The sequence below is a fragment of the Sus scrofa genome, chromosome 12 (assembly GCF_000003025.6).
Source record: "Sus scrofa isolate TJ Tabasco breed Duroc chromosome 12, Sscrofa11.1, whole genome shotgun sequence".
Taxonomy (NCBI): domain Eukaryota; kingdom Metazoa; phylum Chordata; class Mammalia; order Artiodactyla; family Suidae; genus Sus; species Sus scrofa.
The window spans coordinates 47,986,128-48,011,336 of NC_010454.4; the positions used below are offsets into that span (position 1 = coordinate 47,986,128).

The 25,209-nt window shown below is 42.5% G+C and overlaps 2 protein-coding genes across 6 annotated transcripts in view; one reads left to right on the top strand and one right to left on the bottom strand.

The window, feature by feature from the left end:
* The window catches only part of SMYD4 (SET and MYND domain containing 4), a 65,387-nt gene extending 41,908 nt beyond the window's left edge, over positions 1–23,479 (bottom strand). For all 5 annotated transcript variants that reach the window (XR_002337300.1, XM_021067577.1, XM_021067576.1 and 2 more), the window contains exons 1-3: positions 23,067–23,479; positions 21,557–21,709; positions 2,219–2,363 (exon numbers count right to left, since the gene is read on the bottom strand). Coding sequence is in view for 4 of the 5 variants with exons in the window: in XM_021067577.1 (XP_020923236.1) it covers positions 2,219–2,363; positions 21,557–21,690 (279 nt within the window). In the remaining variant the exon portion in view is untranslated. The remainder of the gene's footprint in view (positions 1–2,218; positions 2,364–21,556; positions 21,710–23,066) is intronic.
* Positions 23,525–25,209, top strand: part of RPA1 (replication protein A1) — a 39,093-nt gene continuing 37,408 nt past the window's right edge. Inside the window, exon 1 of the mRNA XM_003131822.4 lies at positions 23,525–23,701. Within this exon, the coding sequence (XP_003131870.1) occupies positions 23,669–23,701 (33 nt within the window). The 5' untranslated portion in view covers positions 23,525–23,668. The remainder of the gene's footprint in view (positions 23,702–25,209) is intronic.

A 25,209-nucleotide genomic window follows, 5' to 3' on the forward strand; every position in this document is an offset into this window, starting at 1 on the left:
CCAGCACCTTTTAAATTCTAGTTATGCAAACACATTTCTTATTCAAAAATAAATAGCTACAATGATGATGATAATGATAACACTGTAACAACCAGTATTACTTAGGATATAGCGGAATGAACATTCCCATACTCTGCTAGAAGGGATACAACTAGTTTTTTTCCTGGAGAACATTCAGCATCCAGTGCCAAAGGCTTTAAAACACATTCAATTGACCCGGCAATTGCCCTTCAAGGAATTTATCCTCAGGAAATAATCAGGTGTGTACAAATATTTACATAGAAAGATGCTCCTTGCAGCTTTATGATACTCAACAATCTGCCAGCATTAGGAGATGCTAAATCAAGCACAGTTCTCTGCAATGGAGCGCTAAGCCAGCCGTAAAAAATCATGTTCTAGTGGAAAATTTAATAACATGAGAAAATAGTCACAATAAATTGTCGAGGGGGAAAAAAGCAGGTTACAAAACAGTAAGTACAGCATTATCGCAATTTTGTAAAAGAACAACATATTTTCAGAGGAAAAAGCGGCTGGCTGGATGTAAGCAAAAATGTTAACAGTGCTTATCCGTGGTTATAGGATTTTTTTTCTCACTTTTTATGCGTCTCTATATTTTCCAAGTAAACATATATTACATTTACAATCAGACAAAAAAAAACACAACAAGTATTATTTTTAAAAAGAAAGAAAACAGCAGCTCTATAAAAAACTGCAAAGTACCATAATCACCAAAATACAAGCTTCATGGAATAGCAAGGCTCATCTGCCTCCACATTCTGAGCAAACCTTAATTTTTTGCCTGATATAGGTTATTTTACTTATTTTCCTTGAACAACGTCCCCTGTGATCACAATTATGATGCACATGCATAAAGCTGAAGAGATTAGCTCTGAAAAAGAAGCATTAAGCCATTTATCAGTGATCACTACAGCTAATGGATTTTAATTCTGCAGCAATCACTGATGCTTACATTATTCAGCTAAGCACTTTGTTGTAGCATTACAAAGCAGGACTTTGATCAATTTTAGAAGCTGCTGTGGTAGGTCTTACAGTTTTTAGAAAACGAATTCCAAACTTTAAGCATCATCCGCTAAAGATGCAGAGTAGGGGTACACTCTTCAAAGTCACACTCGTTCTTTTTTTTTTTTTTTTTTTTTTTTTTTTTGTCTTTTTGCTATTTCTTGGGCCGCTCCCGAGGCATATGGAGGTTCCCAGGCTAGGGGTCGAATCAAAGCTGTAGCTGCCAGCCTACGCCAGAGCCACAGCAATGCAGGATCCAAGCCGCGTCTGCAACCTACACCACAGCTCACGGCAACGCCGGATCCTTAACCCACTGAGCAAGGGCAGGGATCAAACCTGCAACCTCATGGTTCCTAGTCGGATTCGTTAACCACTGCGCCACGATGGGAACTCCCCTGGTTCTTTTTTAAAAAAAATTTTTATTATAGTTGATTTACAATGTTCCTCAATTCCTGCTGTATAGCAAAGTGACCCCCACACTCATCCTTTTAGTATATAAGGTTCACTGACGGTGCAGGGGGTCCATATATTCTTGCTTTTTTTTTTTTTTTTTGGCTGTATGGTAGCATGCAGAAGTTCCCTGGCTAGGGATTGAACCTATGCCACAGCAGTGACAAAGCTGGATCCTTAACCCACTGAGCCACCAGGGAATTCCTATGTTCTTGCTTTAAATCCATATTTATCTCTTAAAAAATTATGGAAGGAAGTCTCTTAGGGATTTTGTTCCAGTTCCTACTCTAAAAGCAAGACAGAAGGTTGTTAAAAACCACTATTCCTCCTCAAAACCTAGCTTACTGACGGTTAGTGTAATCATTTTTTCTTTTTTGTGTCTTTTTAGTGCCACACCCATGGTATGTGGAAGTTCCCAGGCTAGGGGTAGAATCATTGCTGCGGCTGCTGGCCCACGCCACAGCCATAGCAATGCCGGATCCGAGCCGTGTCCATGATCAATGCTGCAACTTGTGGCAACGCCAGATCTTTAACCCACCAAGCAAGACCAGGGATCAAACCTTCTCCTCATGGATACCAGCTGGTTTCATTAACACTGAGCCACAATGGGAACTCCAAGTTTTCTTTCTTAAATCCAACCCAAAATTAACAGACAAGGCTACCAGTAGCTACACAATAACTCTCTTTTGAAGAGATATGCATTGTTAAATTGTTGAGTGTCCCTCCTGCTGAGCTGGGGGTGTCTTACCTTGGAGTAGAGTAGTGTGGCTCCCATATAATCCTTCTCATGGAATTTTTTGTTTCCTTCTTCTCTGTAGAAAAGGGGAGCACCTGGGTCTTTTCCTACAAGGTAACCTCCAGAAAGCCTTTTTAAAAACATCTCATCCTCAGGCCTTCATGAAGAAAGAAAGAACAACAACAAAAAGCACAAATTTATATCAAGGAAAACGCCGAACCACTGCATGTGCAACAGGAGTGAGCGCCTTCAAAACACTGGGACACAAGAGGTCATGTGACCGGCAGAATACCTTGTGGCCTCAGAGATACAGGGTCTAGAATTTCTATTTAGGGAAATAGAATGTAATTTTTAAAATGATCGATCTCACAATTACTGGCCAATAAACCATTTCTTGGATAATGCATGATACAGAAGTGTGGATGTGGAGAAGGACATAATAATGGAGTCCTTGCACCAAGGCAAACTCTCCATCTAAACTCTGCTGAAAATACCTGAGGGAATGGCTGACAGAGGAGAGGGGGAAAGCGAGGGAAGAAGGGGGGGGAGGAAGAGAGAGGGAAGAGGAGGGAGAAGAGGACCAAAGAATGAATGAAAGTAAAGGAAGTAAAATGTTAACATTTGTGGAATCTGAAAGGGTATTGAACAGCAATTCTTTTTTTTTTTTTTTTTTTTTTTGTCTTTTTGCCTTTTCTAGGGCCACTCCCACGGCATATGGAGGTTCCCAGGCTAGGGGTTGAATCGGAGCTGTAGCCACCAGCCTACGCCAGAGCCACAGCAACGCGGGATCTGAGCCGCGTCTGCAACCTACTCCACAGCTCACGGCAACACCGGATCCTTAACCCACTGAGCAAGGCCAGGGATTGAACCCGCAACCTCATGGTTCCTAGTCAGATTCGTTAACCACTGCGCCACGACGGGAACTCCTGAACAGCAATTCTTTATCTTATTTTTACAAGTAAATCTGAAATTATTTCAACCTGCAAGTTTTTCAAGATAGGTATATGAATTCTCTAGTATATAAATAAACATACACATATAAATACATAAACATACACACACAGGCAACAGAGAATACATCTTTTTTCTAATACGGTGAAACAGTATAAAATAACCTAGACTACGCTCTTTGACTATACAATGTAGTGATGCAAATATGAATAACATGGAAACTAAAAACTTTCTTATAGCAGCTCTTGGGTCAAAGGGGAAATCACAGTCAAAACTTCAGAATGTTTAGAAAAGTGGTTTTCAAATTTTTGCTTACGAAGACCCACAATAAGAAATACCTTTCACATTGTGATTCAGTATGATGTATCTGTGTGTGTATATATGGAAATTTCACAAAACATTATTTATCTTTAGGTTATATCAAATATGATTTATTAACATTTAAACACAATATAGAAAAATCTCAAATAACGAAAAGAAAAATAAGGAGGGAAGTTCCTATCATAGCTCGGTGTAACAAGCCCGACTAGTATCCATGAGGATGCGGGTTTGATCCCTGGCCTTGCTCAGTGGGTTAAGGATCTGGCATTGCTATGAGCTGTGATGTAGGTTGCAAACTCTGCTCAGATCCTGTGTTGCTGTGGCTGTGGTGTAGGCTGGCAGCTACAGCTCCTATTCAATTCCTGGCCTGGCCCTAAAAAAAAAAAAAGGAGGATTTCTCTTGCCGTGCAGTGGTTAAGGATCAGGTGTTGTCACTGCAGCGGCTTGTGTCACTGCTGTGGCATGGGTTTAATCCCTGGCCTGGGAACTTCCACATGCCACAGACATGTCCAAAAAGAAAAAAGAAAAAAAAAAAAAAAAAAAGAGATTTTATTTCAATCAGAAGGTATGCTTGCATATTCTAAATTTATTCCAGTCCAGAAAATATGAGGATAATACCCCATGAATATCTGGTGCACCAGAGAGCCTATTCTTTGTTTGTTTTTGGGCTGCTTTAAATTAGGTTAAACCTGAAAATCCTATTCAAACAAAAAAGCAGTGGTAAACAGTAATAATAGCAAAACTCTTCTTGCCTAATGACAGATTATTTTTTAATCTTAATCCAAAACGATGATAAACTCAATGTTTTTGTAATTGTTCTTCAGTGTAATTAAGAACTAAGCTGCAATAATTCATTCTTCCGGCACCAAGTTTAACTCAGTAATTAATTCAAACTTTTGAAAAGCAAATAGATGTTTCAAGTTGTTTTTTAAATATTTCATATTTTCTTCTAGAATGTTATGACAAAAAATTTGAGGAAGTGAGATGGAAAAATTTTCTATGTAGTTTTCTTTTTTTCCCAGCCACATCTGTGGCATACAGAAGTTCCTGGGCCAGGGATCCAATTTGAGCTGCAGCTGTGGCCTATACCACAGGTATGGCAATGCCAGATCCTTAACCCACTGCACTGGGCCAGGGACTGAACTCATGCTGGCGGAGACAATGCTGGATGATTAACTCACTGCGCCACAGCAGGAAGTCCCTAATTAATTTTTTTACTATGGTAAAATATTTTAAAAATTGTCATTTTAAACCATTTTAAGTATATAGTTCAGTGGCATTAAGCACACTTCACAATGGTGTGCAACTGTCACCACCACCCATTTCCAGAACTTTTTCACCATCCAAAACTAGAACTCTGCATTCTTTTTCTTTTTCTTTTTTTCTTTTTAGTTCCACACCCACGCCATATGGGGTTTGGAGGTTCCCAGACTAGGGGTTGAACTGGAGCTACAGCTGCCAGCCTATGGCCTACAGCACAGCCACATCAATACAGGATCTGAGCCATGTCTTCAACCTACATCACAGCTCACGACAATGCCAGGTCCTTAACCCACTGACGAGGCCAGGGAATGAAACTGCAACCTCATGGTTCCTAGTCGGATTGCTTCTGCTGTGCCACGATGGGAACTTCGAACTCTGCATTCTTTAAACAGTAACTCTCCATTCCTCCCTTTCCCCAACCCCAGGTAACCACTATTTTACTTTGTGTCTATGAATTTTTCTATTCTAGGTACTTCATATAAGCGGAATCACAAAGTATTTGTCCTTTATGTCTGGCTTATTTCACTTGGCATAATGTTTTTCAAGACTCGTTCATGTAATGTGTACTAGAATTTCATTCCTTTCTTTCTTTCTTTTTTTTTTTTTTTTGGCTGCACCCATGGCATGTAAAAGTTTGCAGGCCAGGGATCAAACAGCAGCAACCAGAGTCACTGCAGTGACATCACTGGGTCCTTAACCCAGTGTGCCACAAGGGAACTCTTCGTTCCTTTTTATAGCTGCATGTATACACCACAGTTTGTTTATCTTTCATCTATTAATGGACATTTGGGCTGTCTTCAGGCTTAGCTATTGTGAATAATACTGCTCCAAACATTGGTGTGCAAACATCTGTTCAAGTCTCATTTTCAATTCTTTTGGGTATAAACCCAGAAGTAGAGTTGTTGGATTATACAGTGGTTCCATTCTTAATTTTCTGAGGAACTGCCATTCTGTTTTCTTTCTTTCTTTTTTTTTTTTTTTTTTTTGGCTTTTTGTCTTTTAGGGCTGTACCCACAGCATATGGAAGTTCCCAGGCTAAGGGTCAAATCAGAGCTGTAGCCGATGGCCTATACCAGAGCCACAGCAACTCGGGGCTCTGAGCCTCGTCTTCAACCTACACCACAGCTCACAGCAATGCCAGATCCTTAACCCGCTGAGCGGGGCCAGGGGTCGAACTGGAGTCCCAGTGGATGCTAGTCGAGTTCGTTAACCACTGAGCCACGACGGGAACTCCACCATTCTGTTTTCCACAGTGGCTGTATCATTTTACATTCCCACCAACAGTGCACGAGTTGCTATTTTCTGACTGTTAGGTTTTTCCAATAGAAAGATAATTTTCCCTTTGTTACAAGTAATATTAATTAGCAATCTATGGGGCCATATTTTGAGACCATGTGATTAACCTGTTTCCCAGTTGTCTTTCTTACATGATTTGAGCATCCATTAACGATCATTGCCAGAAACATTTATGACACTGGGGGGTGACAAAATGGCGATTTTCTAATTCTATCATTATTTCTAAACTTATTATAATCTTCTGTAAAGACAAATGTTTCCCCCTTTCTTTTACTTATTTCTGTATTTATATGCGTATCATCATGGACTTAAAAAATTTCATTGTGGAGTTCCTGTTGTGGCGCAGCAGAAATGTATCCAACGAGTATTTATGAGATGTGGATTCGATCCCTGGCCTCACTCAGTGGGTTGAGGATCTGGCGTTGCCCTGAGCTGTTGTGGAGGTCACAGGCTTGGCTCAGATCCCAAGTTGCTGTGGCTGTGGCATGGGCAGATGTAGCTCCGATTTGACGCCTTAGCCTGGGAACCTCCATAATGCCATGGGTGTGGCCCTAAAAAGACAAAAACAAAAAAGAAAAAAAGTTTCACACCACTACCATCATTATACTTTTTGATGCCAAAATTGGCCTAAGTTTGGCCAGTCTTCAGACTGGCTCCTATGTTTTTTTACATAAATCCATTAGTCTTTCAGCATTTCCTTCATTTCTGGCAAAACAAAGTATTCTAGTTGAATCAGTAAAAAGCAAAACAAACAGTAAGGCAGTGAGTGTGGATAATGAGTCTGCTAAGGATTCCCTAGGATGCTGTAGATTATCAATGGGGGGGGGTTGCTTCATCTGTCTTAGAAGGTCTTCAATATTTTTTATTTTTTTAATTTTTGCTGTCTTTTTGTCTTTTTAGGGCCGCTTCTGTGGCATATGGAGGTTCCCAGGCTAGGGGTCTAATAGGAGCTGTAGCCGTCGGCCTACGCCAGAGCCACAGCAACGCAGGATCTGAGCTGCATCTGCAACCTACACCACAGCTCATGGCAACTCTGGATCCTTAACTCACTGAGCAAGGACAGGGATCAAACCCTCAACCTCATGGTTCCAAGTTGGATTCGTTAACTACTGAGCCACAACGGGAACCCCAGAAGGTCTTCAATATTGATGAAAGGCATCTAACTTGGGAAAACATTCCTCTAGGACTGTAAATGGCAAAAAAGAAAAATGTGTGCCTGGCTTTAAGCTTTAAAGGCCCAATTCACATTTTTATTTAATGGACATGCATCCAGAGATTAGAAGTTTAAATCTTTTTTGGTTATTTTATTTATTTTTGTTGCCCTGAGTGGGCCAGGGATCAGATTCAAGCCGCAGTTGTGACCTATGCCACAGCTGTGGTAACTATGGATCCTTAATCAAATGTGCTGGGCCAGGGATCAAACCTGTGTCTTGGTGCTCCAGACAGAGATGCCACTGATCGTGTTCTGCCACAGTGGGAACTCCTTTTTGGTCATTTTAGATTATGACTAAACAGTTTCACAAAAAGCTCTTCAGAACTAACTTAGCAGTTTCACAAACAGCTCTTCAGAACTAACTTGTTACACAGAGGGACGGGAATGAAGTAGTGAGAGATACACAAGACAAATAAAAATAGAGGCAATTATTAACTCCAGGGAAAATAAGAGTTGTAGAAGAATGGACATGTAGGAGTTCCCGTCATGGCACAGTGGTTAATGAATCAGACTAGGAACCATGAAGTTGTGGGTTTGATCCCCGGCCTTGCTCAGTGGGTTAAGGATCCGGCATTGCTGTGAGCTGTGGTGTTGGTTGCAGATCCCGCGTTGCTGTGGCTCTGGTGTAGGCCGGTGGCTACAGCTCTGATTAGACCCCTAGCCTGGGAACCTCCATATGCCATGGGAGCAGCCCTAGAAAAGGCAAAAAGACAAAAAAAAAAAAAAAAAAAAAAAAAAAAAAAAGAATGGAAGTGTAATTCAAAGCATATTTACATAGACATAGTAATATATACATCGAAATCTGGTTTAACCAGTATCATATTCTATTGGTTATAGATTATAAATTATAATATAGTTTTGACAATAGAATGAGGGAACAACAAAGTATTATACGTGTGAGTTGAGGGTAAGAGAGCTAGATTTGACATCTAAAATTAAAAATTCAGGAGCTCCCTTCGTGGCTCAGTGGTAACAAACCCGACTAGGATCCATGAGGAGGCGGGTTCGATCCCTCGCCTGGCTCAGTGGATTAGGATCTGGCATTGCCTTGAGCTGTGGTGTAGGTCGAAGATGCAGCTCGAATCCTATGTTGCTGTGGCAGTGGTGTAGCTCCAATGTGACCCCTAGCCTGGAAGCTTTCATATGCCGTGGGTGCAGTCCTAAGGAGCAAAAAAAAAATTAAAAAAAAATTAATTAAAATAAAAATTAAAAAAATAGCAGTACTAGCATACTGTTTAGTAATTTGAAATTAAATGCTAGAAGAAACAGTTAAAATAATTTAACGTAACCGTCTCTGGAGGACAGAAGTAGGGAAGAGTAAGACAGCGTTGTTTTTCTCTGAAACACTCTGAAACACTATATGCATATTACTCTGATTAAAAATTAAACTAAAAAAGAAAATACTAATAAGGTACCGGGTCTGGAGTTCCTGTTGTGGCTCAGTGGTTAACAAATCTGACTAGCATCCATGAGGACACAGGTTGATCCCTGGCCTTGTTCAGCGGGTTAAGTATCTGGCGTGGCCATGAGCTGTGGTGTAGGTCACAGATGCGGCTTGGATCCTGCGTTGCTGTGGTGTAGGCCAGAAGCTACAGTTCTGATTGGACCCATAGCCTGGGAACGTCCATATGCCATGGATACGGCCCTAAAAATCAAGAAAAAAGTAAAATAAAATAAGGTACCAGGTCTACATAATTTTACAGGATTTTTCTACCAGTTTTTTTTTTTTTTTTTTTTTTTGCCATGCCTGCAGCATGCAAAAGTTCCCAGGCCAGGGACCAAACCCATGCCATAGCACTGACAATGCCAGATCCTTTAACCACTAGGCCACCAAGGAACTCCTCTACCAGTTTTAAAGAATCAAATAATTCCTACATTACATAAACTATCTCAGAACATAGACAAAGATGGGAAGCTCTCCAATTCACACTGTGGGGCTATCATAACCCTGACACCAAGAATTGACAAATAGAACACAGAAAAAAAAAAAACCATGCAGGGTAGTACCATTTATGAACACAGGTATAAAAATCCTAAAAATAACATCAACAAACTGAATCTAGCTGTGTGTTAAAAGAAAGACAAATAATAACCAGAGTTTATCTCCAAAGCAGTTCAACTTTGGTAAATGTACTGACGTAAATCCTGCATTAACAGGTTAAAGGAGAAAAAGAAAATGATCATTCCTCCCAAAATACATAAAAAAAAAAAAAACCGATAAACTTAAACACTTATTTATGAAAGAATATACGGCAATTTCCTTAAACTGGGAAAGGGTAATACTATAAACCTAGTGCAGTGTCCTAAACGGCTGCTACTATTCAGCACTGCACTAGAGGTCTAACTAATGGTATAATTAAAAAGTAGAAGAAGAGGTATAAATATGGAAAGGAGGAATACTGTCTGCAGATATACTTACTAAAAATTCTAAGTGGACTGGCATAAAAATGATGAAATAATGTGAAAGTACAGTTATGTGGCCTATTATAAGATGATTCCTGTATTAACATACCAATCACCAGACAGAGAATGTAATTGAGGGGAAAAGTCTTATTCACAAGAATAACAAAAATCCTAACAAGTAAGGATAAATCTAAGAGGAAATGTGCAAGACCTATATAAAGAAAATGATAAAACTTTACTTAAGGACATAAAAGAAGCCCTGAACAAGGGGTAAGACATACCCTTAACTTAGATGAGGAAATTTAAAATTGTAAAGATGTCAAGTCTCCCTAAATGAATCTATAAATCCAACACAATCCCAATCAAAAACCCAACGACACTTTTTTTTTTTTTTTTTTTTTGTCTTTTTGTCTTTTCTAGGGCCGCTCCCACGGCATATGGAGGTTCCCTGGCTAGGGGTCTAATCGGAGCTGTAGCTGCTGGCCTACACCAGAGCCACAGCAACGCGGGATCTGCGACCTACACCACAGCTCACGGCAATGCTGGATCCTTAACCCGCTGACCAAGGCCAGGGATCGAACCCTCAACCTCATGGTTCCTAGTCTGATTCGTTAACCACTGCGCCATGACAGGAACTCCCCGACACTTTTTTTTAATCGAACTTGACAGTCAGTTCTAAAGTTCACATGGGGGAGAATAGCCAAAGATATTCTTGAAAAAGAATAATGACTCTGTGTGTATATGTGTGTGAACTTGGCTTAACAGATAGCAAAGCCACATTTGTACCAGATGTCCCTGCTTTCAAGTGCTCCTTCTCACTACATCTGGTAATTAAATCTCAGGGGGAAACCATTCTTTGTGGCTGAAGTAGGATCGACCCCAATTCCACAACAGGATTGGGTATGTGATATGGGCCTAGCCAGCGAGAGGAACCCACACCTTTGGTTGAATGGTATGCATATGCACGCGATCAAAGTTAGGCTGAACAGAGTCCAACCTAGACTTTTTCTGCCGAAACTTTTGGGAAAGGTGGCCTCTTTTCTTGTGGTTACTAAGCTATCAGGCTGTGCTCACAGCTACCAACAGTTATAACGCCTACCAGGTGGAGAGGGTCTGTCTGACAGACGAGGAGATAAAGAGTCTGATGAGAGCATCTGAGCTCCTGGATACAACCCTGCCTGAAAACAGATCTGCCTTTGCATATTCTCGTTTCATAGCCTATAGATAACCTAATTAGAGCTGGGTTACTGTCACCTAAAACTGAAAGAATTCTGATACTATAAAGTCACAGTAATTAAAACTCTTTGGTTTTGAACAAAAATTTATGGATAAGCGGGAATTTAATTCATAATAAATATGGTATTCTGAAGCACTGGGGAAAGGATGGACTATTCAATAAATGATGTGGGAAATTATCTGGAGAAAAACATAATATTCCCTCACATCATACACAAGAATAAATTCCAGGTGGATTAGAGGGCTAAAACACAAAACTACAAAACATAGGAGAAAATAAGGAATATTTTTATAATTCTGGTGAAGCATAGACTACCCTAAGACATATAACCCATGACAACTATGGCTGTATAAAAGTTAAAACACATGCACACAATCTATATACAGTAGGAGACACCATAAGTAAAATAAGAAAATGATAGACTATGAGAAAAATTAGTAACACACAGAGCAAAGAATTATATAGCCAGATTTATTTATTTATGCATGTATATATGTATGTATGTATTTTTTGTCTTTTGTCTTTTTAGGGCCTCACCCTCAGCATATGGAGGTTCCCAGGCTAGGGGTCTAATTGGAGCTGTAGCTGCCACAGCAACACCAGATCTGAGCCGTGTCTGTGACCTACACCACAGCTCATGGCAATGCCAGATCCTTAACCCACTGAGCAAGGGATCGAACCTGCAACCTCATAGTTCCTAGTCTGATTCGTTTCTGCCACGCCACAATGGGAACTCCTACACAGCCAGATTTATGAAGACCTCTCATAAATTCAAAAGAAAAAGACACCTACTTGAGAAATGGGCAAAGGACACGAATAATTCATAGAATAAATATAAATGGGTTGTAACATCAGAAACGGTGTTTTACTTCACTAGTAATCAGAAAAATGCAAATTAAAACAAGATTGTTTTGTCCTTATAGTTCCCAAAATTAAAGACTGTTGCTTTCTAATGTTTTTTTTTTTTTTTTTTTTTTTTTGTATTATTTTCCCACTGTACAGCAAGGGGGTCAGGTCATCCTTAGATGTATACATTGCAGTTACAATTTTTTCCCCCACCCTTTCTTCTCTTGTGACATGAGTATCTAGACATAGTTCTCAATGCTATTCAGCAGGATCTCCTTATAAATCTATTCTAGGTTGTGTCTGATAAGCCCAAGCTCCCGATCCCTCCCACTCCCTCCCCCTCCCATCAGGCAGCCACAAGTCTCTTCTCCAAGTCCATGATTTTCTTTTCTGAGGAGATGTTCATTTGTGCTGGATATTAGATTCCAGTTATAAGTGATATCATATGGTATTTGTCTTTGTCTTTCTGGCTCATTTCACTCAGTATGAGATTCTCTAGTTCCATCCATGTTGCTGCAAATGGCATTATGTCATCCTTTTTTATGGCTGAGTAGTATTCCATTGTGTATATATACCACATCTTCCGAATCCAATCATCTGTCGATGGACATTTGGATTGTTTCCAGCTTTCTAATGTTAATGAGGATATGTTTATGTTAAACTGGCAAAGCCTTTTTGGAAAACAATTTGGCAGTGTTTTTATTTTTTTTAATTATTATTTTTAAATTTTATGGCTGCACCCATGGCATATGGAAGTTCCTGGACCAGGGACTGAATATGAGCGACAGTTGTGACCTATGCCACACCTATGGCAATACTGGATCTTTTATCCCACGGCGCTGGGCTGGCGATCAAACCAGCATCTCTGCAGCAACCTGAGCCACTGCAGTGGGATTCCTAACCCATTTTCCCATGGCAGGAACGCCAATATTTTTATTTATTTATTTATTTATTTACTGTGGCATACGGAGTTCCCAGGCCAGGGAATTGTATTTATTGTATTTATCTACAAATGTATGAGAATACATAAAAAAGAACTAGAAGGCTCTAATAACTTGTAATTATCTGTGCGAAAGAGAGTGAGAAGGCTGAAGGGGAAACTTTCATGTTTTAATTTATTAAATAGTGTGTTAATCCTTTGAGATGAGAATGTATTTGTATCTTACTAACATTTATAACAAAGAAAAACAACAAGCCAAAGGGGAAAAAAAAAAAGTTTAACCCTAATTGTGCCTAGTATCTGAACCAGCAAAGCTCAATGCCAAATTTGTTATTTCATTCAATCAAAATCTAAGGGCCTCTATGTGCCAGACACCATAATAGTTGTTGGCACAAGGATAAATATGAAAACCTTGAACTTGAAAAGTGTGTGTTTATGTGTACATATAATACTCACGTGTCATACTGAGTACAACCATGTGCCAGTCACTGAACTAAGAGCTTTACCAAACTGTCATTCAATCAATATTTATTGATTACCCATTTTTGGGGGTTTTTTTGGAGGTGCCCATGGCACACAGAAGTTTCTGGGCCAGGAACCCACACCATAGCAGTGACCTGAGCCAGATCTTTTAACCTGCTGCACCAGCAAGGAACTCCATGATTACCTGCTTTTGTTTGTTTGTTTGTTTTGTCTTTTCTTTTTCAGCTGTACCCGTGCCATATGAAAGTTCCTGGGCCAGGAATCAAATTCAAATCCGAAGGCACAGCTGCGACCTATGCTGCAGATGTGGCAACACTGGATCCTTAACTGCTGTGCTGGGCTGGGAATCGAACTGGCAACACCACAGAGACAAGCTGGATCATTAGCCCACTGTGCCACAATGGAACACTTCAGTATCTGTTTTGTTTTTTTTTTTTTGACATTACACTACTCTTGTCTGCAGAAAGACAAACAAATACAGACATGGCCCTTGCCTTCATGGCGTTCATAGTCTAGTAATAAAGCAGACATTAATCAAATGATTACACAAATATAAAAAGGAAAGGTATGCAGAGCTGTTAATGCAAAAAAAAAAAAAAAGATTCCGCTAGGACTCAGGGAAGGCTTTCCCAAGGAAGATATGGCTCATCCTTCAGAATGAGCAGAAGTTAATTAGTTCTCAGGGCATGGGTAGTGTGCATACGAAGAGCATTTCAGGCAAAAGAAATACCCCAAGAAAAGGCCACATGACAAGCAGCAAGCAGCATAACTGTACCAAGAACTAAAAGAAGGCTAATGTCTGAAAGGGGAGTGTGGTGGAAGAGAAGGCCAGAGACAGGCAATGGTCAGACTGCAACGTCTTACTGCCAATATTAAGAATTATAGGAATTCCCTTCGTGGCTCAGCGGTTAACGAACCTGACTAGGATCCATGAGGATGCTGGTTTGATCCCTGAACTTGCTCAGTGGGTTAAGGATCTGGTGTTGCCGTGAGTTGTGGTGTAGGCTGGCAGCTACAGTTCCGACTGGACCCCTAGCCTGGGAACCTCCACATGTGGTGGTTGCAGCCCAAAAAAAAAAAAAGGAGAATTTTAGTCTTTATCGTAAGAGCAAAAGAAACTTCTGAAAGGTTTTAAGTGAGAGCAATATAATCTGATTTGCGTTTTGAAAGATGATTCCTGCTGTGATATAAAAAATAGTTTGGAGGGAGGCAAGGATGGATACGGGAAACAGGAAGCTACTGTAATGGTCCAGCTACCACATGAATCTGGATTAGGGAGATACAGGGAGTGTATTAGTCTTTTGCTGCTACTGTAACAAATTACCACAAAATCAGTGGCTTAAAACAAACAAAAATCTAGTTCCCGTCGTGGTGCAGTGGTTAACGAATCCGACTAGGAACCATGAGGTTGCAGGTTCGGTCCCTGCCCTTGCTCAGTGAGTTAATGATCCGGCGTTGCCATAAGCTGTGGTGTAGGTTGCAGACGCGGCTCGGATCCCGAGTTGCTGTGGCTCTGGCCTAGGCCGGTGGCTATAGCTCCGATTCAACCCCTACCCTGGGAACCTCCATATGCCGCGGGAGCGGCCCAAGAAATAGCAAAAAGACAAAAAACAAAACAAACAAACAAACAAAAAAAAACACAAAAATCTATCATCTTACAGTTTTGAAGGGCAGAAGTCTGGCATGGGTCTCAATGGGCTAAAATCAAGGTGTTGGTAGGGATGAATTGTTTTCTGGAGGCTCCTGGGGAGAATCTATTTCCTTGCCTTTCCCAGTTTCTAGAGGCTGCCTATATTCCTTGGCTTGTGTCTCCCTTTCTCTGTCTTGAAAGCCAGTAATGTTTCATTCCTGACCATTCTTTCATAGTCACATTGATAGGGATGGAGTAGGCACAGGTGGTTGTAGAAGTCCCACGAGGGGATCACAGATAAAGAGGGAAACCTCGGGGATGTCGGGAGACCACTATAAATTCAACAAAGCCATTATAAAGGAGACCACTATAAATTCAACAAAGCCATCAGAACAAGGCAGGCTTGCTTAACTAGTGGAGGTGTGAGAATTGCCTCAGGTGATTGGGTGGGGATGGGATGAGGCCTACATTCAGATTCGGACCAAGGGCAAGAGTGTGAAGACTGCCCTTCAGCTGATTTGAATACACACCTTACCGGATACTAAGGAGGAGTTACTATTCCCAGAAAGGAAGAGGCAGGCCTTTCCAACTCCCACGCCTGTTGGACGGTAAAACCGTGGCCCACCAGGTCCTTAGGGCAGAGGTTCCTTGCTTGTCTGCCTGCATCTCTCCTAGCATCCTATCTTAAGAAATCTGTTTCTTGCCTATCACTGTTTCTCGCTGAATTTCTGCTGCACGGAGGCATAAAGAACCTGAACCTCAGTGAGTCCAGACACAGGGTAATTCTAATTTAAAACCATGGGTTCAAGTTCCAATCTGGGTTCTGGCTGGGTTCAGGCCGTTAGTGCTGTCAGCTTCAACATCTCCTTCTGACTCCTCTCTTCTGTCTCCTTTTTTTTTTTTTTTTTGTCTTTTTGCTATTTCTTTGGGCCACTCCCTCGGCATATGGAGGTTCCCAGGCTAGGGGTCCAATCGGAGCTGTAGCCACCGGCCTACGCTAGAGCCACAGCAACTCGGGATCTGAGCCGAGTCTGCAACCTACACCACAGCTCACGGCAACGCCGGATGGTTAACCCACTGAGCAGGGGCAGGGATCGAACCCACAACCTCATGGTTCCTAGTCGGATTCTTTAACCGCTGCGCTACGATGGGAACTCCTGTCTTTTTTTTCTACACCCCCCCCCCCCATTTTTCTGGCTGAGCCTGCAGCACGTGGAAGTGCCCAGGCCAGGGATTGAACCCAAACACTAGCATCGACAACGCCAATACCAACCTGCTGAGCCACAAGGGAACTCCATCCTTTTTTTCTACTTTTAAGGACACTTGTGATTAATCTGGGGTCACCTGGATAATCCAGGCTACTCTCCCTATCTTAAATTGGCTTATTACCTGCAACCTTAATTTCCCTGTTACCTCATGTTACCTAACATATCCACAAATCTGAAGATTAGGACGTAGCCATGTTTGGGGTATATTTTTCTATCTGTCACATGGGGAAATGCAGGAGTCTGACCTTGACTTGATTATCCATTTCTGTTTTTTTTCTATAGTTATCTTGGAGATTACAAAATGAATCCCAATTCACAATCTATCTTCAGGGAGTATTTTCACCATTTCACAAACACAAGAACCTTACAACAATTTAACTCCATTTACCTATCTTGCCCTTTGAACTACCGTCTTTCTTCTAAATTTTTTTTTCTTTTTCTTTTTATGGCCACAACTGCAGCATTTGGAAGTTCCCAGGCTAGGGATGGAACTGTAGCTATAGCTGCCGGCCTACACCACAGCCACACTGGATCCCAGCTGCATCTGTAACCTACGCCACAGCGTGCAGCAATGCCAGATCCTTAACCCACTGAGGGGAGGCCAGGGATCAAACTCAAATCCTCATGGACACTATGTTAGGTTCTAAACCTACTAAGCCACAACAGGAACGCCTTACTTCTAAACATTTTAAACCCCATAAGACATGATTAATATCATTGTTTCAAACAATTAATTTAAAAATATTGACCCACATATGTACATTTTCTGGTATTTTTCATTCCTTCCTGCAATTACATTCTTTCATTTGGGATGATTTTTCTTTAACCTGAAGAACTTACTTCAGGATTTCTTACAGCTCTGATGTGCTCAGATTTTATTTTTGTCTGAGGATACCTTTATTTTTGTATACCGCTAGGCCACCAGGGAACTCCCCAAAAGGGCTCTTTATTTCCTTCCATCTTGCTCTTCCTAAAGTCTACCCTCAACACCATGGTCAAAGCAATTCTTTAAAACAGTAATCAGCAGGAGTTCCCATAGTGGTGCAGCAGAAACAAATCTGACTAGAAACCATGAGGTTGTGGGTTTGACCCCTGGCACAACTCAGTGGGTTAAGGATCCAGGTTGCTGTGAGCTGTGGTGTAGGCAGCAGACTTGGCTCATATCTGGTGTTGCTGTGGTGTAGGCTGGCAGCTGTAGCTCTGATTGGACCCCTAGCCTGGGAACTTCCACATACGGCCCTAAAAAGCAAAAAAGAAAAAACCAAAAAACCCTCAGTAATCAGCAAACTTTCCACAGAAAGCCCAAGAGTAAATATTTAGCCTATGTGAGCCAAGAGGTAAAGTTGAGGCTATTACGTAGGTACTTAACAAAAAAAAGATGCCTGTGAAAACGTCTTATTGGAATTCCTACTGTGGCTCGGTGGGTTAACAATCTGACTGCAGCAGCTCAGGTTGCTGTGGAGGTGCAGGCTTGATCCCTGGCCAAGTGCAGTGAGTTAAAGGATCTGGTGTCGCCGAAGCTGCAGCTCATATTCAGTCCCTGGCCCGGGAACTTCCATATGCCATGGGTGTGGCCATAAAAAGAGAAGAGAAAAAAAAAAAAAAAAAAAAAAAACCAAACCCACTTTTACTGACAACATTCAAAATATAGTAATAACAATTGAGCATAATTTTTTTGTGCTAATGAGAAAAATGAATTTTCAAAAAATGGATATAGTTTTGCTTAATTGGAGTTCAAAGCCAATGTTTCCTATCATCAAATCTACTGCAAATGCTTATCTGTAAAAACCATTCTTAGCTGATGGCCACACAAAACAGGCAATGGGTGGATTTACCCAGGAGGTTGCTGTTTGCTGACACCTGCTTTAAGATACCATCAGATCACATCACTCTAATCTCAAAACCCTATAAATTAATTTTCTGTTGATGTGTAACAATGACCACAAATCCAGCAGGTTGAAACACTATCCATTTATTAGCCCCACAGTTCTGTAGATCAGAAGTCTAGGTGGGCCTGCCTGGGCTCTCTGCTTAGGGTCTCTGACACGGAGGATCTGGGAAAGAATCTGCACCTAAACTCATTCAGGATGTTGGCAGAAGGCAGTTCCTTGCAATTGAAGGTCTGAGGTCTCTGTTTCCTTGCTGACTGTCAGCCAGGAAGCACTCTCAGCTTCTAGCGGCTGCCGGCATCCCTTGTCATGTGTCACGTGGCTCCATCTTCAAAGTCAGCCAAAGTGCATTCAAATCTCACGCTTTTGAATCTCTCTGATTTCCCTTTCTGCTACCAGCTGGGAAAAACTCTACGCTTTTAAAGGTCTCTATGCTTTTAAAGGTTACGCCCACCCAGTAATCCTATCCCAAAGTCAGCTGGCTTGGAACCTGCATTACAGAAGTCAAATCCCGCCCCAGCAGTGCTTAGGTTAATGTTAGGTTAAATAACCAGGGAACAAGAATGCTGGGGGGCATCTTTAGAATTCTGCCTACCAGACCCCGCAATAACTTCCCACTCAGAGTAAAAAGATAAGGCGCTAAAAAAGGGTCAACTGTGATCTGTGCCACCTGCTTCTCCCCAGTTCCCAGGCACGTCCCATCGCTTCTCTGATGTTATTTCCTACTACTTTTCCTGTGGCTTACGCTGTTCATCCACCACTAGCTGTTCATCCAACCTGCTGTTATTTAAACATGCCAAACACTCCCCTCATCTAGCATCTCTGCCCAGAACACTCTTCTCTCGGATATCTACTTTAACTCCGCTATCTCCAAGATTTTGCTCCACTTTCACCCTCTCCATGAGGCCTGACTATTTAATACTACAACCTGACATATGGATGGCCAGTAGGCACATGAAAAAAATGCTCAACATCGGAGTTCCCGTCGTGGCGCAGTGGTTAACGAATCCGACTAGGAACCATGAAGCTGCGGGTTCAATCCCTGGCCTTGCTCAGTGGGTTAAGGATCCAGCGTTTGCCATGAGCTGTGGTGTAGGTCACAGATGCGGCTTGGATCTGGCGTGGCTGTGGCTGTGGCATAGGCTGGCAGCTACAGCTCTGATTTGACCCCTAGCCTGGGAACCTCCATATGCCTCGGGAGCGGCCCTAGAAAAGGCAAAAAGCCAAAAAAAAAAAAAAAAAAAGCTCAACATCACTAATTATTAGAGACATGCAACTCAACACTACAATGAGGTACCACCTCACACCAGTCAGAACAGCCAAATGCTGGAGAAGGTGTGGAGAAAAGGGAACCCTCCTTCACTGTTGGAACGTAAATTGGTACAACCATTATGGAAAACAGTATGGAGGTTTCTCAGAAAACTAAATATAGAACTACCATATGATCCAGTAATCCCACTTCTGGGCATATAACCAGACAAAACTACAATTCAAAAAGATACATGCGCCCCTATGTGCATAGCAGCACTACTCACAATAGCCAAGACATAAAAGCAACCTAAATGTCCATCAACAGATAATGGATTAAGAAGATGTGGAACTGGGAGTTCCCGTTGTGGCACAGTGGTTAACGAATCCGACTAGGAACCATGAGGTTGCGGGTTCGGTCCCTGCCCTTGCTCAGTGGGTTAACAGTCCGGCGTTGCCGTGAGCTGTGGTGTAGGTTGCAGACATGGCTCAGATCCCGTGTTGCTGTGGCTCTGGTGTAGGCCAGTGGCTACAGCTCCGATTCGACCCCTAGCCTGGGAAATTCCATATGCCATAAGAAAGAACAAAATAATGCAATCTGCATGAACATGGATGCAACTACAGAGTCTCATCCTAAGTGAAGTCAGAAAGAGAAAGACAAACACCACATATCACCTACATGTGTTATCTGAAATAGGGTGTTGGGAGTTCCTGTCGTGGCACAGTGGTTAACGAATCCAACTAAGAACCACGAGGTTTCGGGTTCGATCCCTGGCCTTGCTCAGTGGGTTAAGGATCCGGCACTGCCGTGACGTGTGGTGCAGGTTGCAGGCGTGGCTCAGATCCCACGTTGCTGTGGCTCTGGTGTAGGCTGGCGGCTGTAGCTCTGATTAGACCCCTAGCCTGGGAACCTCCATATGCCCTGGGTGTGGCCCTAAAAAGTTGAAAAAAAAATAAAAAGGTGCAAATGAACCAATCTACAAAACAGAAACAGACTCATGAACATACAGAACAGACTTGTGGTTGCCAAGGAGGGGGCAGGAGGGGGATGGACTGGGAGTTTGGAGTTAGATGAAACCTATTACATTTAGAATAAGCAATGAGATCCTACTGTATACCACAGGGAACTATATCCAGTCTCTTGGGATAGACCACGATGGAAGATAATATAAGAAAGGGAATGTATATACATGTATGACTGGGTTACTTCGCTATACAGCAGAAATTGGCACAACATTGTAAATCAACTATGCTTTAATACAAAACTTTTAAAAGTAAAAAAAAGAATATATTACTCTATCAAGAAGACCCATAATTGGTAAAATAATAAATCATGAGAATATACAAAAAAATACAACCTGCACTCTTGCTCCTAGCTCTATTTTCCCCCACCCTGTTCAGTTTTTCCTTTTTTGTCTATTGTACTTATCACCTTTAATACGATATATACTTATGTTTATTGTCTGTCCCTCCTTGCTAGAATTAAGCTCTTCGAAAGTAAGGGCCTTTATCTATTTTCTTTTTAGCAATGTACTTTTTGTTTACTAAGTACCTAGGACAGTGGCTGGCACAAAATAAGTGTTCAGTAAAAATTCACTGAAGTTTTGGGAAGCTCCTGTTTCAGGTTTTTTGTTTTTTTTTTTTTTTTTTTTTAATATATACACATATGTACTAGGTTGTAATGTAAAACATATTCCTTACTGAAAGTGCGATCACGAGGTTTTGAAAACTGGGTGTTCCCATTGTGGCTCAGCAGGTTAAGAACCCAACATAGTGTCCATAAGGATGTGGGTTTGATCCCTGGCCTCTCGCTAGGTTAAGGATCTGGCATTGCCACAAGCTGCAGTGTAGGTCGCAGATGTGGCTTGGATCTGGCAGCTGCAGCTCTGATTTGACCTCTAGCCTGGGAATTTCCATGTGCCACAGATGCAGCCCTAAAAAGACAAAAAATGAAATAAAAAATTTAAAAAAGGTGTTTGAAAACTACTGTGGTTCGACTATATGGCCTCTAAGATTCTTTCCACACATGGGCACTTATGAATTCTATGTGCAGTTGTAATTCTCCACTATATCCTTTGAGATATGGCACAGTTGAAAGCCTAGAGAGGACAGCAAGGCACTGATTACTGAAATAGTATTGACACTGAAAAACCTAAATAGCATCCCTATCTGTTCTATACTAGAAGATTAGAAAAAAAAAAAAAAAAAAAACTGTGGAAATAGCACAAACTGTTGAATGCCCCAAAATATAAAAATCTGAACTTAATCCTTCCATCAAAAAGAGATATAACTTGAGAGCAAATGACAAAAGAGAACATTTTCCAGATCAAAATTTCCCTGGTTAAGGCTTCCATTTACTTACTGAAGAAGCAAAGATGAGTGGAGAAAGATATCGCTCAGGGCCTCTGCTGTAGAAATTGTGACCTGAATGGACTTGGGGAGCAAAGACCACTTCTGAAGTATGTATGATTTCCACTCATCCACCGGCAGATCCATGCTACTTAAGATCTATAAACTAAACAAGAAAATAAGAAACTCAGGTTTCTACAAATGTACAACTCTAGAAAATCAAGATTCCATTCAAGTAAGTGTGAAGCTACAAAATCAATTCTTGTGGTCTTTCCCTATCGTTGTTTACATGCCAAGAAAGGATCTATAGACTCTTGAACCAATTCACTCCACATTCCTTCATTCAAAAATGTTTATCGAAAGCTGACTCTGGGAGCTCTCGTCACGGCTCAGTGGTAACGAACCTGACTAGTATCCATGAGGATGCAGGTTCGATCCCTGGCCTTATTCAGTGGATTAAGGATCCAGTGTTGCTGTGGCTGTGGTGTAGGCTGGCGCTACAGCTCTGATTTGACCCCTGGCCTGGGAACGTCCATATGCCTCTGGTGCAGCTGTGAAGAAGAAAAAAAAAAAAAGGTCCTGGGTAAAGTGAGAAAAAAAATCTGCCATGTCTCAGTTTTCTGACTTGACCATCAAGGGTAGATGGAGGTCTAAGAGGTCAGGGATGGTGACTACTACGATTAATCATTGTATAACCATCGCCTAGCCTGATGCCTGGAACAAAGTCAGCTTTCTTTTTCTTTTCTTTTTGTTTTGTAGGGCTGCGCCTGAGGCACATGGAAGTTTCCAGGTTAAGGCTCCAACTGGAGCTGTAACTGCTGGCCTACACCACAGCCACAGCAACGGAGTCTGCAACCTACACTGCAGCTGAGTGGGCCAGGGATCAAACCCCTTTCCTCATGGATACTAGTTGGGTCGTTACCACTGAGCCATCACGGGAACTCCTCCCCAGCAGCTATTAAGTTAGCAAATAACTTATCTTTTACACAGTTCGGTTTTTCCTTTTCAGTCTCCAGGTCACTCATTTAGTTCAAGCCCTCACCATTTCCTGCCTGGCATTCTTTCCAGAGTGTCATAACCAATCTCCATGCCCTTAGAACGCCCATTCCCCATTCCAAATTCAACCCATCGTCCACAATGAGACAGATAACAGTCCTCCACCTTAAATGCATCAAAACTTTCTTAGGAGACCCCAGTATAAACCCTTCATTACCTGACGCTAGGCTTCCTTCATAATGCTCAAGTCTCACTTCCTCTGTACCCTACTGTCCTAGCTACTCAAAGCTGCCCCCAGCTTATCACGCTGTTCATCTCGCTAATTTTTGCCAAGGCTATATTTATTCTTCCAGGAGCATCCCTAACCACACTTGAAGTCCACCTGGCAAGTTTCCACACACCCTTCAAAACCCAGTTCAAATGGTGCCTCCTTTGGGAAGCTCTCCCTGATTTTCCCACCTGTGCTAGCAGCCTACTCTGTCTCTCCTGGGGCTCAAACCACTCTACCTTGAGGTAGGGCTACTCACAGCAGAAAGTTCCTCGAAAGACTGCGCTCTCCTCTGAGGATAGGGACCAGGTCTTATTTACCCGGAGAAACCTCCACTGTGCCAAGCCCAGGGTCTGGCGCCTGCGGGAGCTGAGCGGGAGCTGAGCGCTGGGTTGCTGAAGGAGTCAGGTCATTGCTTTAACTACTAACAGCAGAGGTATTTGGGAAGAGCGCTACCACTGCCCTGGGCTACCAGTCTTTGTCCGCCGGGTAAGGGCCGTGTGGGGTACGCTTCCGAGAGCCCACTGGGAAAGCTCCTGAAACGCGTCTCTCTCGCGCCTTTCGCTCGCTACTCCTGCGTCACGCTTCGCGCGCCCGGAGGCTCCGCGGCCCGCGCCAAGGCCCCACCATCCAGCGACTAGGCCCGGGACCCGGGCTCTGGTGGGTCACGTGGGCTGCCCGCCGCGCCTCAGCCAATGCGGTGGCTGCTCGGCCCTTAGACCCGCCCCCGTGCCGTGCGCATGTTAGGAGGCGGAAGCAGTGCTAGCAGCAACTCAGGCCAATCGCTTTGGAGCGCGCGGGGCCGGGAGTGAAGCCAGGGCTGCGGGAGAACCGGAGCGCGGGAGTTGGCGTGGCGGAACCATGGTGGGCCACCTGAGCGAGGGGGCCATTGCGGTGAGAAGATGCTGGCGGGCCGGGGTGGCTGTGGGCCCTGGGGCTGTGCGGGGTAGAGAAGCGGGAGAGAACCCGGGAGGAGGAGGTAGCGGGGGGCCGGGGAGGAACCGCCGGGGGACCCCCAGTAATCATCACGCTGCAAAGGATTTTCTCCATCGTCGTCTTTTAAACACGCTCATATGTTTCCTGCTTAAGGAAGCAAAACAAAATAAACTCTTGATTTTCACCCATCTCCTCCCTGGCCACTCTGTCTCCTCCCCTCCCCCTATCCGCAGCCAAACTTTTCCAGAGTTGTCTGTTTTCAGTTATTTCATTTCCTTGCCTTCCATTAACTCTTTAACGGACGCCTGTCTCTCCTTTGATCACTATAGAAGTAACCCTGGCTGAAGTTAGCAGTGCCTCCAGGACGTTAAATGCAACAGACAATTTTGAGATTTTAATTTACTCAGGGTTCTCAGCAGCGTTTGTCCACTGAGGGTTGCTTTCTTCTGGTAATACCTTCTTTTGGTTTCTGTGGTTCAGCTTGGCTGGTCTTTCCCTGTCTTATTTCTAGGTCTCAGTAAATTTTGTTGACTTAAGGCTCTGCACAAGGCCCTCTTCTCCCAAGACAATCCAATTACTTTCTGTGTGTCAATTGTTCACAGATTTCTTTGTCCGGAGCCCCCTTTACTCTGAAAGACAAGCCTCTATAATCTGCCTTTGTACCCAATATCGCAAAAACATTTTAAATTCTACTGTGCCAAAGCGAATCCATTATCTCTCTAAATTTGGACCTCTACTGTTTGTTGTCTGAGTGAATGGAACCACTATTCACTAAATTATTTGAGCCAGAAATTGTGGAGTCATTCTTCTGGCAAACTCCATCACCCTGGATGTGCCATCTCTCTCCACACACAAAGTTTGGTGTGTTTTACCTCCATATATATCTGTGTGTGTGTGTGTGTGTGTGTCTGTGTGTTTCTGTCTGTCTTTTTAGGGCTGCACCTGCAGCACATGGAAGTTCCCAGGCTAGGGGTTGCCCCTACCACAGCCACAGCAGTGCAGGATCTGAGCCACGTCTGTGACCTACACCACAGCTAACAGCAACATTGGAGCCTTAACTCACTGAGTGGGGCCGGGGATGGAACCTGAGTCCTTATGGATACTAGTCAGGTTCATTACCACTGAGCTACAATGGGAACTCTGCTCCATGTGTATCTCTTAAATCCATCTACTTTTCTCCATCCACACTGGAACCGTTGTTTCTGGCCTGGCCTGCTCACTTCTCCCCAGCATAACTCTCCATTCCTACCTGTTCTTTCCTACTTTCCAGAGGTTTTTTTTTTGTTTTTTTTTAATTAAAAAATTTTTGTAAAAATTTAAATTCCTGGTATATTTCATACTCTTGCTTTCCACAGGGCCTTTGAACATTTTTTAACCAGTATCTACTGTCTGGGTGGTTCTTCATTCTCCTCTTGCTGGCTAACGTGATCTTCAAGTCTTGGCTCAGTTACTTTCTCAGTGAATCC